This window comes from Microtus pennsylvanicus, chromosome 20 (assembly GCF_037038515.1).
Source record: "Microtus pennsylvanicus isolate mMicPen1 chromosome 20, mMicPen1.hap1, whole genome shotgun sequence".
In the NCBI taxonomy this organism is placed as follows: Eukaryota; Metazoa; Chordata; class Mammalia; order Rodentia; family Cricetidae; genus Microtus; species Microtus pennsylvanicus.
This window is the reverse complement of record NC_134598.1, coordinates 34,349,604-34,362,415: the sequence shown is the minus strand read 5'-3', so window position 1 is coordinate 34,362,415 and position 12,812 is coordinate 34,349,604. Positions and strand designations below refer to the sequence as shown.

Here is a 12,812-nt window from a genome sequence, read left to right as displayed (position 1 = left end):
TTCTTGAAGGCATTGTTTGAAGCCTTGTGTCGGGACACCCAAGATGTGTGGAAGGGCAGAGTGCAGCTTATACACAGCCCGCAGCGCTGTATAAATGTCATAAGCAAGGGGAGGTAACGAGGGAAAATGCATATATTTAAAGGTAGACCTGCTAAACTATAGCTTTTACCACTCCATTCTCACTAAAGTGGGAAGCAGGTAAACATTTACCAGGGGTCAGCACTTAGCCATGGCAAGGGCTTTATTCGTGTGTCATTCCACTGAACCCTCTACAGTCGTGAGATAAGAACCATGATCTCTCAGAGGCCGGGAATAAGGGTCAGCAAGTAAAGGCTCTTGCTACCAAGCTTAATGGTCAGAGTTCAATTCCTGGAGCCCACGCGGTGGAAGAGGAGAACCAAACAGGTTGTCCTCTGACCTCCACATGTATGCTGTGGCATGTGCAGGACCACACACACACACACACATGCACAAACACATGTACACACACATGCACAAACACACGCACACACACATGCACAAACACATGCACAAACACACGTACACACACATGCACAAACACACGCACACACACATGCACAAACACACGTACACACACATGCATGCATGTGCACACACACATACCTGCACACGCACACACACACTCACACACACTAAGGAGATAAAAGTAAAAATATTGCTAATTATTTTGAATAAAGGAAACTAAGACCTAGAAGTAGGGTCTTGCCCGAGAAATGGCTAAGGAGTAATGGGATGAGAAATTCCTGAGTTTACAAATGTGGTCTGCCTCCACACGGCTACAGCCATACATGGCTCACAGGCAGCCGGAAGTCCTGTACTTAACTCTAGCTGTCAAAGAGAGGCGTTTCACTTAAACACCTTGTCTCATACTTCGCATTTTCAGAAACGGATTCATTTTCTAGGAGGATTTCTGTCCTTGCTGCATTCACGGTGTGAGATGCACACACGACAGTTAGAGGTGCATTCCCCATGGCTGGGACACCGTTCCCACATCTCCTTTACACGACCGGTTGCTTGGCTTTATCTTGTGTTTCCTCTGCAAATGATATCTACATGACCCGCTGATTAAAAAACAATCTGGTAATGCTCTCTTCACGGTGGGCTGGGCTGAAGGTGTTTGCTGATTGCTTCCTACACATCAACTGGAAAGCCATAAAGATGTCTGAAAATGAGCCAGGACAGTCTGGAACTGTGAGAAGGCTGGAGGGGATATTATAGAAGGAAGCCCAGAGAATCTTACTATTTCATAAATGTGTCACGTGTTGGCGGTAATATTTCAAGGTAAGATACTTAGAACATGTCTTGAGAGGTGTTAGAAATGATCTTTACAGAGTCTAGAGAGATGAGTCATTGGTTAAGAGCACTGGCTGCTCTTCCAGAGGACCTGGAACGGATTCTCGGCACCCATCAGGTGGCTCAATATTGTAAATCCAGGGAATCTGTAGCCCCCTTCTGGCCTCCACTGGCACTGCATGCACATGATTCAAAGACACACAAGATGGCAAGACACCCATACACATAAAATAAAAATGAATTAAGTCTTAAAAAAGGCATTAAAGATATTTTAAATGGATCCATTTAAGTGTAACATTTGTGTCTACCTTTACCATATGAGTTGGGTTAGGAGTCTTCATCGCCACCAGTCCCCCCAGATAAGTGACTCACCAGCTCTCCTACCCTTTCCTCTTCTCCTTTCTATCTCTTCCTCCCCCTTCACCACCACTTTCCCCCTTTCTCTCTCAGCAGGGTCTCAAGTAGTTCTTGCTGAATGTCTGAGGATGACCTTGAACTTCTGGTCTTCCTGCTTCTACCTCCCGAGTGCTAGAACTACAGCTGTGTGCCTCCAAGACTGTGGACTTCACCTCCCCGAAGCAGTTTCCCTTCTTAGAAAAACGGAGACAATTCCTATCAGAAGAATAATTGTAAGAATCACACTCACTACTGCAGAAGGCACCGGTCATCTGTTTTTGTTGCTGTTGTAGTTTGTTGTTTGTTTTTTAAAACCCTAAGTCCCGCTAGACCGAGGATAACAGCTGTCACTACGGCAGGCTATTGCAGGATCACACAGAGCATAAGGGATCAGAATTGGTTGTCGAAGATCTTTTGAGTAAACTGGGAGCATGGGGACCTTGGGAGAGGGTTGAAGGGGAGGGGAGAGGCAGGGAAGGGAGCAGAGAAAAATGTAGAGCTCAATAAAAATGAATTGAGAAAGAAAGGAAGGAAGGAAGGAAGGAAGGAAGGAAGGAAGGAAGGAAGGAAGGAAGAAAGAAAGAAAGAAAGAAAGAAAGAAAGAAAGAAAGAAAGGGTTGTCCAGTGAAAACGCAAGCTCCCCACAGCACAGCCTTCTTCGGCTCCTTTATAATTGCTCACCTGACTAACCACTGTGATCTCAGTTCCCGGAGTCGTCTCTCCCATCACCTATTAATCTGTCAAGTGGTGATGAGCCTCAAACTCCAGATACACACCTCCAAGCAAGGACCTGAACTGTGAACTAAAGGCGTGACAACAAGTGCCCTTCGATCTACACCCCCTCACACACACACACACCACACACCCATCTCCTGCCCGTTTAAATGGTGCGTCGCCGCCGCTGCTGTCAATAAAAGTTCCGCCGAGCGCGAGCTGTGGATTCGCTGGACGCGGCGGGAGGCTCCCGTTCTCACCCGCCCCAGAGTCGCTTGGTGCCCAGGCAATCGCAGTTGGGTCACCCTGGTCTGGCACTCAGCGCGCGGCGTGGAGGAAATCGTTCCACGGTCCCTGACTGCCAGGGGCGCAGCTGGCGACAGGGGACCCCCGCCCCACGCCGGGTGATTGGCAGCGCGCGTAGCTAGGCTCCCACCTCCGCGAGGATTCACACCTGTTGGACTTACCTGGCCTCCTGGAGACGCCACGCCCGCTGCAACAGCGAGAGAAAGAAGCCAGCACAGCCCCAGGCTAAAGCAGCTAAAGAGAGCGACCTGCGCGGCTGGGGCTACCCCTGCGCACTCCCGGCTCAGGTCACCGCTGGCGGCCATGGACGTGCCACGGGACATCGGTAGCTTTGTGGTGTGGGACTACGTGGTATTCGCAGGCATGCTGCTCATCTCGGCTGCCATCGGCATCTACTATGCCTTCGCCGGGGGCGGCCAGCAGACCTCCAAGGACTTTCTGATGGGTGGCCGCAGCATGACCGCGGTGCCGGTGGCTCTGTCCCTCACTGCCAGCTTCATGTCCGCTGTCACTGTGCTGGGCACTCCCGCCGAGGTCTATCGTTTTGGGGCAATTTTCAGCATCTTTGCCATCACCTACTTTTTTGTGGTGCTCATCAGCGCGGAGGTCTTCCTTCCGGTGTTCTATAGGCTGGGGATCACCAGCACCTACGAGGTAAGAGGTGGTGGTGGGGAGGCCTGATTGCATGTTCAGGCTCCAGAAGGAGTTTTCTGGGAGCAAACAGTTTCTGCCATATGGGAATCTCTCCTTGTGGGTGCATCTCTGACCTCGACATCCCCTTCCACCCCCCACCCCTCCATTGAGACATGGGTCTTCTAAGGGAGGATAAATAAATCCTTGCGACTGGGTTTCCTGATCTCAGTTCCAAAGTGGAAAGGACAAGTACTTGCTAAAGTCTTTCCTAAAACGGTGTGTGTGTGTGTGTGTGTGTGTGTGTGTGTGTGTTGGAAAGGCTAGTTTTCTGAAAGATGGAGAAAGTTGTCCACCCAAGTGTTGAAGATGTAGGTCTTGTTCCAGAGTTTGCCCCGAGACCAAATTCCACCACTTCCTTGCGAATGACCTTGGGCCAGGTACTTAGTTAACCTTTTGTACTGACATCTTCATCTCAAGAAGAAAATGGTACCACCAGCCTCATCCGGTCGTGGAGAGAACTAAGTGAGCTGATGCAAGGTGTTCCATTTAGAACAGAGCCTAGCGCAGAGCACAGAGTAGAAGCTGGACCAGGACCGAATGGAATCACTGTGATGGAGGTTAACCTGAGATGATTAGAAAAAAAAAAAACGTGGCATCAAAGTTCTTAAACAGCGCGGCTGCCTTTTTACGTAAAGGTTGAGGAGACCCACACTTCATCTGTGGTGGCGTTCCTCTGGTTGTCTTTTTCAAGTTGCTCTCAGGAAAAGGTTTTTCGAAGATGAAGAGCTTTTGGTTTGGTTTTACTTAAAGAGATGTCGAAGGTGTGTGTGCCTGTGCCCTGCAGAGCTCAGCCACCTTAGGGGCTGTCCTTCACCCAGGCCCCGACTGGAACTTCACAGACATGTTCCTAAGACTCTAGACCATCAGCCAGAGGGCTAGGTGTCTCAGTTCAGTGGTCCCTCGGGCCTGGAGTTTGTGGCCTGTTTCCCTGAAGTGCAGGGTCCTCGGAAGGTGGTTTCATAGTGAGGCTGGTTCATCTAGTGCTGGGCCCCTGCCTCCATGGCCTGGGTTCTAGTGATGTCATCCAGGTCTTGGCATGTCCCAGGCTGCCTTGTCTTAACTGTGGTCACCGTGTTTATGGAAACCTAGTCTTCGCCCTAGGTGGGAGAGAAGGGAATTTCTATCGGTGAAGGGCAGTGACAAACTGGCCGTCCCAGGCCAAACTCAGACTTTGTTTTGTTTTTCAAAAACATTCATAAGAATCCCTGGTTGTTTTGTTTAATAAAAAAAATGTTAATTTAAGAATCGAATGATGAGGAACAGTCACATAAAATCTCAAATGTCTTTCGAAAACTCAGAAGCCTGATGGCATTGAGCCCACATTTCCTATGGCTACTGGGCTTCCAGCAATAGTCGCTGCTCTTGCTCTGTTAATGCCTATACGGAGGTTTTTCATGCCTGCACCCCACTTTCTCGTGGCAGAGAAGTCCTTACCTACATCCATGCCTTTAAAAAGTGTACATGGAAAATGACCAGTGATGAGTTATATGACAACATATTTCTTAGTGGCTGTGAGGAGTAGTCCAGCATCTTCACAAGTGTTACCACCTGGCTTCTGTCACTCAGGGGCGCTTCCAGGTGTGCTATGCTGAGTGTGAATGCCTGGCTTCTGTCACTCACATGCCTTGCTAGGCGGCCTCTGCCAACGCTATGTGAGCTCTGACCTGTAGCTAACCAACTCCAAAACCTAGAAAAGGGCTTGACTAACCTGACAAGAGGACTCCAGCCCTGCCACAAGAACGCTGCTCTCAGAACTCATGACCCATGCCTCCTTAGAGTGGTGACATTAACTCAAAACCAGAAAGGGACGTCTCCTTTGTTTCTAGTGGCGGAAGCTAAGTTAGCAAGGATTCTGGCTACATGTGGCAAAATGCCAATGTTTGCTGAATGTTTAATTCATGCCGGGCACCAGGCTGCATGCTTAACACATATTATCTGACTCAACGCTCAACCAAATTCTTGCAAGGGTATGCTCAGAGCCATGTTTTTCAGCTGGAAAGCCTCAGAGCAAGTTAAGCCAGTGAGGGAGGGGAAAGGAATAAGGATCCATGCCAAGCCACTTACTGGCTGCCTCTGGAGGCTCCGATGAGTTGGTTATAACCCTGAGCAGGGTTTATGCCAGCTCAGGGAGAACCGAGGAAGAAGTCATAAAGGACCCTTGAACTTCACAGCGGCTGCTGTCCAGCTAGGGTGTCAGGTGTCAGAGAGAAGGAGGTCGAGCAGCTTGCTGGACCAGTTAATCCAACTAGTCATGGCAGAGGATTTCTTGGGGGGAATGCTTTGTGGTTCTGTTGGGGACATCTATGCAGATACATTGTCCAACATATGAGTAATGACCACCTTCATATTCTTGCTCAAATATGAACCGTCTCTAGGTTTCCATTTCTATAGCCCAACTTGGTGGGACACACACATTTTTACGCCATTGCTGCTGTTAAGATATAGGTCGGACAGGTGTTTGACAATGTCCAGACCCACAGATTGACAGCAAGCCTATTGCAGGGATCCAGTGCAATTAATTAATAGTGTCTTCGGGATCACCCAGGCTCTACTTTTATTTACGTACATCAGCTGAAGCCTTCACATCTCTAAGTTATTCCGAGTTCCAAGGACGAGGGATGCTCTCTGTCCACTGTAGGGATCTATTATGCTGTGCTTTTGCTTGTGAACTCTGTCCTCTAAGCCTGCTGCAATGGGACCAGGGTTTCTTTTCAGGTTCCTATCTATTTCCCCTGTAATCTAGCAAAGGACCATGGCTTCTTGGTTCTGTCTTCAGTTGGTTTTGTGTGAGCATAAACATATTGGTCAGTTGATTTGGGGGACAATTTTTTTTTAAAATATTTATTTATTTATTATGTATACAATGTTCTGTCTGTGTGTATGCCTGCAGACCAGAAGAGGGCACCAGACCTCATTACAGATGGTTGTGAGCCACCATGTGGTTGCTGGGAATTGAACTCAGGACCTCTGGAAGAGCAGTCAGTGCTCTTAACCTCTGAGCCATCTCTCCAGCCCCTTAGGGGACAATTTTAAGTGTAAAAACTTTCAAGCTATTTGGTTCAGCTCGCTCCACTTTTCTCTGACACCGTCTCTTAAGCTTTGAGTGGTCCCAGCCATTGCACACATGGACCTAGAAAAGGCAAAAGGTTTCCCACCTATTCGTGCTCACTCACGTGCACTACAGATTTACTAAAAATATTCTTCACAAATAACACCAGTCTGTTTCTAGTTTCCAGAAACTTCACTCCTCAAAATGTCTTCCAAAATACCCTACCATGATTTTCATATAATTCACAGGGTTCATGGCTCTTTGAGCCCACTAATCTTCACATCTTTCTCTAACAGTTTACATCTCCTTATCCGTTTCTATTACTGGATACATTCCCTTGAGAAACAAAAGAGAGAAATAATTTCGCGTATGGCCCTCCTTTTAAACACAAGGAACCTGAGCTTGAGAGCGTGATGGCCTCAATCTCCTGAGTCGGGCATGGGACTGGTCTGGAGCTGAAACTCTGCTGCAGATGCCTTGCCCTGTATTGGACGTTTGTCACCCGCCAGTTGTCTTCGAAGGTCTTCTTGTCCATGCACCACATACTGACTGCATTTTAAACTCGTGGTCAGATTGTTAATTTATCGATGTGGTTACATCCACAGATTCTGTGGATCAAAGTTTCCGAGCTTCTGTGTCCCATCCCCAACAGCGATTAGGTTACAAGCTTGGTCCTCATCTCTAACCTGGTTCCTGCTTCCCAATGTACACAGGAAGTACGTCAGACGTGTCAGTTGTGACTATGGAGCAAAACTACCCGTAGGTCTTTCCATTTGCTGATTAGCTAATGCTAATTTCTCCTCCTCTGCGTGCTTCTCTGTCTTCCTCCCTTTTAGACAGCAAGGCTGGTAGACTTGATTTCTATTTGTGCTAATAAGACTCAAGTTAAATAGTACCTTGGCCTTCAGCTCCAAAATTTTGATTCTAACTCTATAATTATTATTATATTTATAATAAATAGACCATATTATAAGCTATAGTAGACATCAAGGAAAGTTGGAAAAAGTGGCAGGGTCTTGACTAAGTCAACAGAAGATGACTTAACACTCAAGAGACTGAGACAGAAGAGTGGGAAACTTGAGGTCACTCTGGGCAGCATAGTAAAACTGAATTGCAAAAGCCAAAAGCAAAACCCAAGCCAACAAACTGACCTGGGTAGCCAGAGTTGGTGGCCCCGGAGATGGTAGCGTATACATGTAAATCACGTGCAAAGGGCAGTAGATCAAAAGAACAAGACCAGCCTGGTCTATACAGTAAGACCTTGTCTCTGAGACAGAACAAAACAAGACAAAGAAAGCAACAAAAACCTTGACCTAGGCGATTTAAGTTCGCAGGCCTGCACGCTTGCCCGTGCGCGCACGCGCACGCGCCCACGCTGGCAGAGGAAGGAGTTTGTTTGCTCACAGAACAACATGAGAGGCCGAATACCAGTTCCTGGAAATGACAGAGCCTCAACAGCTTTTTCGGTCCTTAAGGTCAGGATCAGTCTGCGCCATCCCAATCCTTTCGCAGTTTAGCAGCGTCCATGGGAAGGAGAAGGTGATTGGCTGTACTGGAGTCATGTGACTTTCTCTTGCCCGGGAAAAGGCAGGGCAGCTGGTGCAGATTTCCACCCTGAGGTACAAAGCGGTTTGATTTCTCCATCCAATCAAAGGAAATGCTAAGAGGAAGGAAGAAATTATAGATTGCATGTTCTTTAGAGAAAAAACAAAACAAAACAAAAACAAACACCAGGCTAGACTGTAATTCCATTTCTGTGGAATTTTCTGACTTTTCCAGGTCAAACTGGGGTTGAGGAGCCGACTGATGATGACTGATAGGGGCATCACGAGGGAGTCTTCATGCACTGAGTGTGTGAGACGATTGTGAACTCTTTATGTCTATTAAAAGTCACTGAACTATAGTCTAAAGCACCAGTTTTGCCCTATGCAAGTAAAAGTCATTTTAGTGAAATAAAAACAGAGAATGCAAATAAGTGCGTAGTTCCTTTAAATATCTCACCCTTTATTTCCTGGGCCGATATAAATGTGTTTAGAAGAATCACGCCCCTGTTTTTCGATTTTTGGCAACAGTATTTGGAACTTCGATTTAATCGGTTCATCCGCCTCTGCGGGACAGTCCTCTTCATCGTCCAGACGGTGAGTACCTCGTCATTACTTCCTCTTCTGTCGTCTAGAATATTTTTGTCCTTGGCACTCCCTGGGTGAGCTTTGCTTGAGAAATACATAAAAGATAAAATGGGGATGGTTACAATAGGAGGGAATGAAAAAGAAAAAAACAAACCCAAACCACACTTGGCATCACAAAGAACGGAACCTGGAGATCCCTAGGCCATGTTTCAGCGAAGACATTACTTCCTGGAAAAATAAATACTGCCTTGGTTAAGGAATGGATATGGAGTTTTAGGAAAATATCTTCGTAGCCCTCCCCACCTGGCCCAGACTGACAGTGAGCACCTTATTTAAGGGACAGAAAGATTTGAAGGAGCTACATTGCCTAACAGGAGTGAGTCTCATATCAGGAAAACAAAGTGTAGATTTCTCTGTCCTTTTGCAGCTGATTGAATCTCTCTCTCTCTCTCTCTCTCTCTCTCTCTCTCTCTCTCTCTCTCTCTCTCACACACACACACACACACACACACACACACTCTGACAGGAACACTTTAGGGAACAATTTGTGTAAAAATATACTTTATAAATAAATCAGCATTCTTGAGCTTGCCCGGCAGTGGTGGCGCACACCCTTAATCCCAGCACTCAAGGAGGCAGAGGCAGGTGGATCTCTGTAAGTTCGAGGCCAGTCTGGTCTACAAGAGCTAGTTCCAGGATAGGCTCCAAAGCTACAGAGAAACCCTGTCTCGAAAAAACAAACAAAAAAACCCAAAACAAACCAAACCAAAACAACAGCAACAACAACAAAAACACAAAAAACAAAAAACCTTGAGCTCTTAGACTCAATTGGAGCAGTCCAGTGAGTCTAAAGGAGAATCCTGAGCTCTAGAAGAGAGTTTAAGAGGCACGCACAGTCTAGTCATTCATGAATATGCAAATATAGACAAGCTGATGAACAGGAACAGGGAAGCCACAGCTTGCCAAATAGTACAGAAATGCGTGACTGTGCTGATGCTTCTGGTAGGAAGCCCTGGAGGGTGTTCACAGTCACTACCACGTTTGTCTACATCCGTCTCCTTCCACAGCCAAGCATTTAGGTTTGGATTTAGTAAAGGAGGTCAACGATGTGCGTTTCTCGGGTCAAAAGCTGCTTAAGCATTTGCTCCAGAGAGCTGTGAGACAGAGTGCCCTTTCCCGTCTTATATCTTGGTTTTGTTTTCTATCTTCATATATTTCATGAGGTCTTAGCTCTCGCAGTGTGGAAGGCAGGTAGCTATGGGATTTGGTGGAGGGTATGTTACTCTAAGGCAACTTGCTTGTATACATTAACTGTCTAGAGCAGTGTCGCATGTCAGATAGCCTACATATCAGATATGTACATTAGGATTCATAACTAGGAAAACTACAGTTATGAAGTAAAAGAATTTTATGATTGGGGTCACCACAACACGAGGAGATAGATTAAAGGGTCAAAGCATTAGAAAGGTTGAGAACCACTGGTCTAGACCCTCTCTCTATGTTCGTGTTAAGAATTCCTACATGAACAAGAAGGGGCAGTTGTTAGGAAGACAGCCTGTCACATTTCAGATATTCAACATGGATGGACTAATGACTGTTGAAGCTAACTCACTTCTTTTCCAAACAAGGGGGGCGTTAGCACATACTTTTTGAAGGAGAGGTTCCATGTGGGCTAATTAAGCATTTAGTTAGCATATGCTATGTTTTCATAAGGTTACTTGGAGTAGCTGCTGTAGAAGAATGCAATGCAGTGATATTTGGAGAAACATAATTTTTCATAACTATTGCACTCAAGAACAATACATATTTGTTTAATATATGAGTGGAAAGTGATTCTGTAAAATGATGGATTATCATGTTTGAAAGGTTTCATAAATTTTAGTGCAAATTTACACTTCTGTCTTAATTAAAAACTGCAGTTTTCAAAAATTTTACTTTGAAAGAAAGCATTTAAATGGTTGGTTTGTGGCTCCTCTGTAGATGGCTTATCACGTTTGCAGAAGGCTCTGGATTCCATCCCCACCGTTGAAAAAGAAAATGGTGATTAGCAGCAATATTTGAAGGCCTATAATTAAGATATTAACCTATTATTCTTTCTTTGTAGTTAAGTATTTTAAACCTATGAAAACTGAGTTTAAGCGTAAGGTGGTGGATCAATAAATGTATCTATTTTACTAATTACCACACTTTAACAAAAGGTCTTCAGAAAAAAAATTTATGATATTTAGCCACACTGTAGACAGAAAAGAAAAAAATCGATTTTATGTCCATGTTATAAAAACACATTAAATATATTGAAAAGAATCAATTCATAATCGATTTTATAATTCTCATATGTACTTCATATTACTCATTGTTTCCCTTCTCTCTCCACTAGATTCTGTATACTGGGATTGTTATTTATGCCCCTGCCCTGGCTTTGAATCAAGGTACATTTATTTATTTTTATTTATTTAGTTATAAACCGATTGGCCCACTAGCTCAGGCTTTTCTTATTTAACTCTTATAACTTATTATTCTTGTCTATATTAGCCACGTGGCTTGGTACCTTATTCGGCAGTCACATCCTGCTTCCTCTGTGTCTGGATCACTACTGCAGATTACTCTTCCCTCTCCAAGAATTCTTGCCCTGCCTCTACTTCCTGTCTGGCTACTGACCAATCAGCATTTATTAACCAAGTACAAGAAACAAATCTTTACAGGGTAAAGCCTTTGTCCCACAGAACTCTGAATCTAATATCCTTTGTTTAGCTTTTTGTTCAGACCATTATCCATAACATGTTATAACCAACACTCTAAACAAAGATAAATATCCAAAATCCATTTTTCTGCTAGTATCATGTTGCTTTAGTTCCTATGACAAGTGTAAGATAAATGCAATGAAAGGAAATATCAAGTAAACTCTAAGTTTAGAAAGTACAATAAAAGTAAAAATATTCGTAAAAGTAAAGCATAAAGAAAAAAGGGTGAAGCACAAGGAGCCAAAACTTAGAAAACAAATACTACAATGACTTTATTTTTGGATCTCAGAGGCTTCCAGATGTGCTGGTACTCAATTTCTGGACTTCTGGATCCTGCGATTTATGCTGCGGTTGCATCTGTATCCAAGCATCCAATGTCTGCCTGAGCTAACCTCATTCTAGGAGCTCCTCCCCACTTTTTTTTCCATGCCAGGGACCTCTGCAGACCACACTTAGCTTTTTTAGTCTGTAGGCCAAGCAGCTTCTCCACAATTCTGGGGACTCCTCAGTTTGAATCCCCTCCCAATGTTTCCTAAGTTCTCAATGTTTCTTAACAATAGCACGTGGAGAGTTTGTAATTTCCCGGATGCAGGCCAAATTTTGGAACTATCTTCTAGGTAATAGTGAACATTTGCGGCTTCTTGGCTCTTAGCCCTTGTTGCATATTCCATACTAACTTTGTAACTCTCTCTTCATTGATTGGATAGGCCGCAGCTAAGGAGGAAGTTCCTTTGCTTGACTATTTCATTACTCTGAAATGTCATTTGTAGGGGGATGGCAGGACAGTTGGATGTTTCCGCCCTTACTTGTTAGTTTTGAAAGTAACAACTTGCATGTCTGAGGGTATTGTTCAGTTCTTCATTTTTAAGTTCAGGAGGTCCTTAACTTTACCCTTTCCAATTGTGCAGACTCTATAATGGTTCCAAAGTCAAATCTATAAATAGGAATATATTTGAAGAACTCTAACATAGCTTTATACCTTCTGTCCTGTTTATCCTTTATATATTATAGGTAACTTTTTTTCTGTTGGCTTTTATTTATCCTTCCATTAAAAATATGTCCCTCCACTTCTTAGAAAACTGGTAGCAAATAATAGACTTTTCTATCCCGACTCTTATCTTAAAAGCACACATTTCAAGGTCTGATGAAGTAGCATGTTTATGTGAACCAATAGGAAGGTATGGGCACTCCCCTTCGAGCCTATTTCATTTGATGGACTACTTCCCAGAATCAAGCTCTTTCTTAGCTTAATTACAATAGAAATCCTTTTCTGTGAGTTCCATTTAGCCGGTATTGGATCTATGTATGGTGCCCGTGACTATAAACAAGCAGGATGTCTGTTGAACTTCACAAATACGATTTTGTACTCCATTTATCTTGGGGGCATTGAGACCTGAGTCTAGTTTTAAGCGCACGGGTATGGAGCTTGACGCCTCCCCAGTCGTTCTTGAGAGGCGCTTTCGTTATACA

At 44.7% G+C, this 12,812-nt stretch overlaps 1 protein-coding gene across 1 annotated transcript in view; it reads left to right on the top strand.

Annotated features, from left to right (window-relative positions):
• Nucleotides 1-2,660: 2,660 nt before the first annotated feature.
• Slc5a8 (solute carrier family 5 member 8) overlaps nucleotides 2,661-12,812 on the top strand; it is a 29,561-nt gene continuing 19,409 nt past the window's right edge. The window contains exons 1-3 of the mRNA XM_075954175.1: nucleotides 2,661-3,384; nucleotides 8,545-8,610; nucleotides 10,979-11,030. Of these exons, the coding sequence (XP_075810290.1) occupies nucleotides 3,034-3,384; nucleotides 8,545-8,610; nucleotides 10,979-11,030 (469 nt within the window). The 5' untranslated portion in view covers nucleotides 2,661-3,033. The remainder of the gene's footprint in view (nucleotides 3,385-8,544; nucleotides 8,611-10,978; nucleotides 11,031-12,812) is intronic.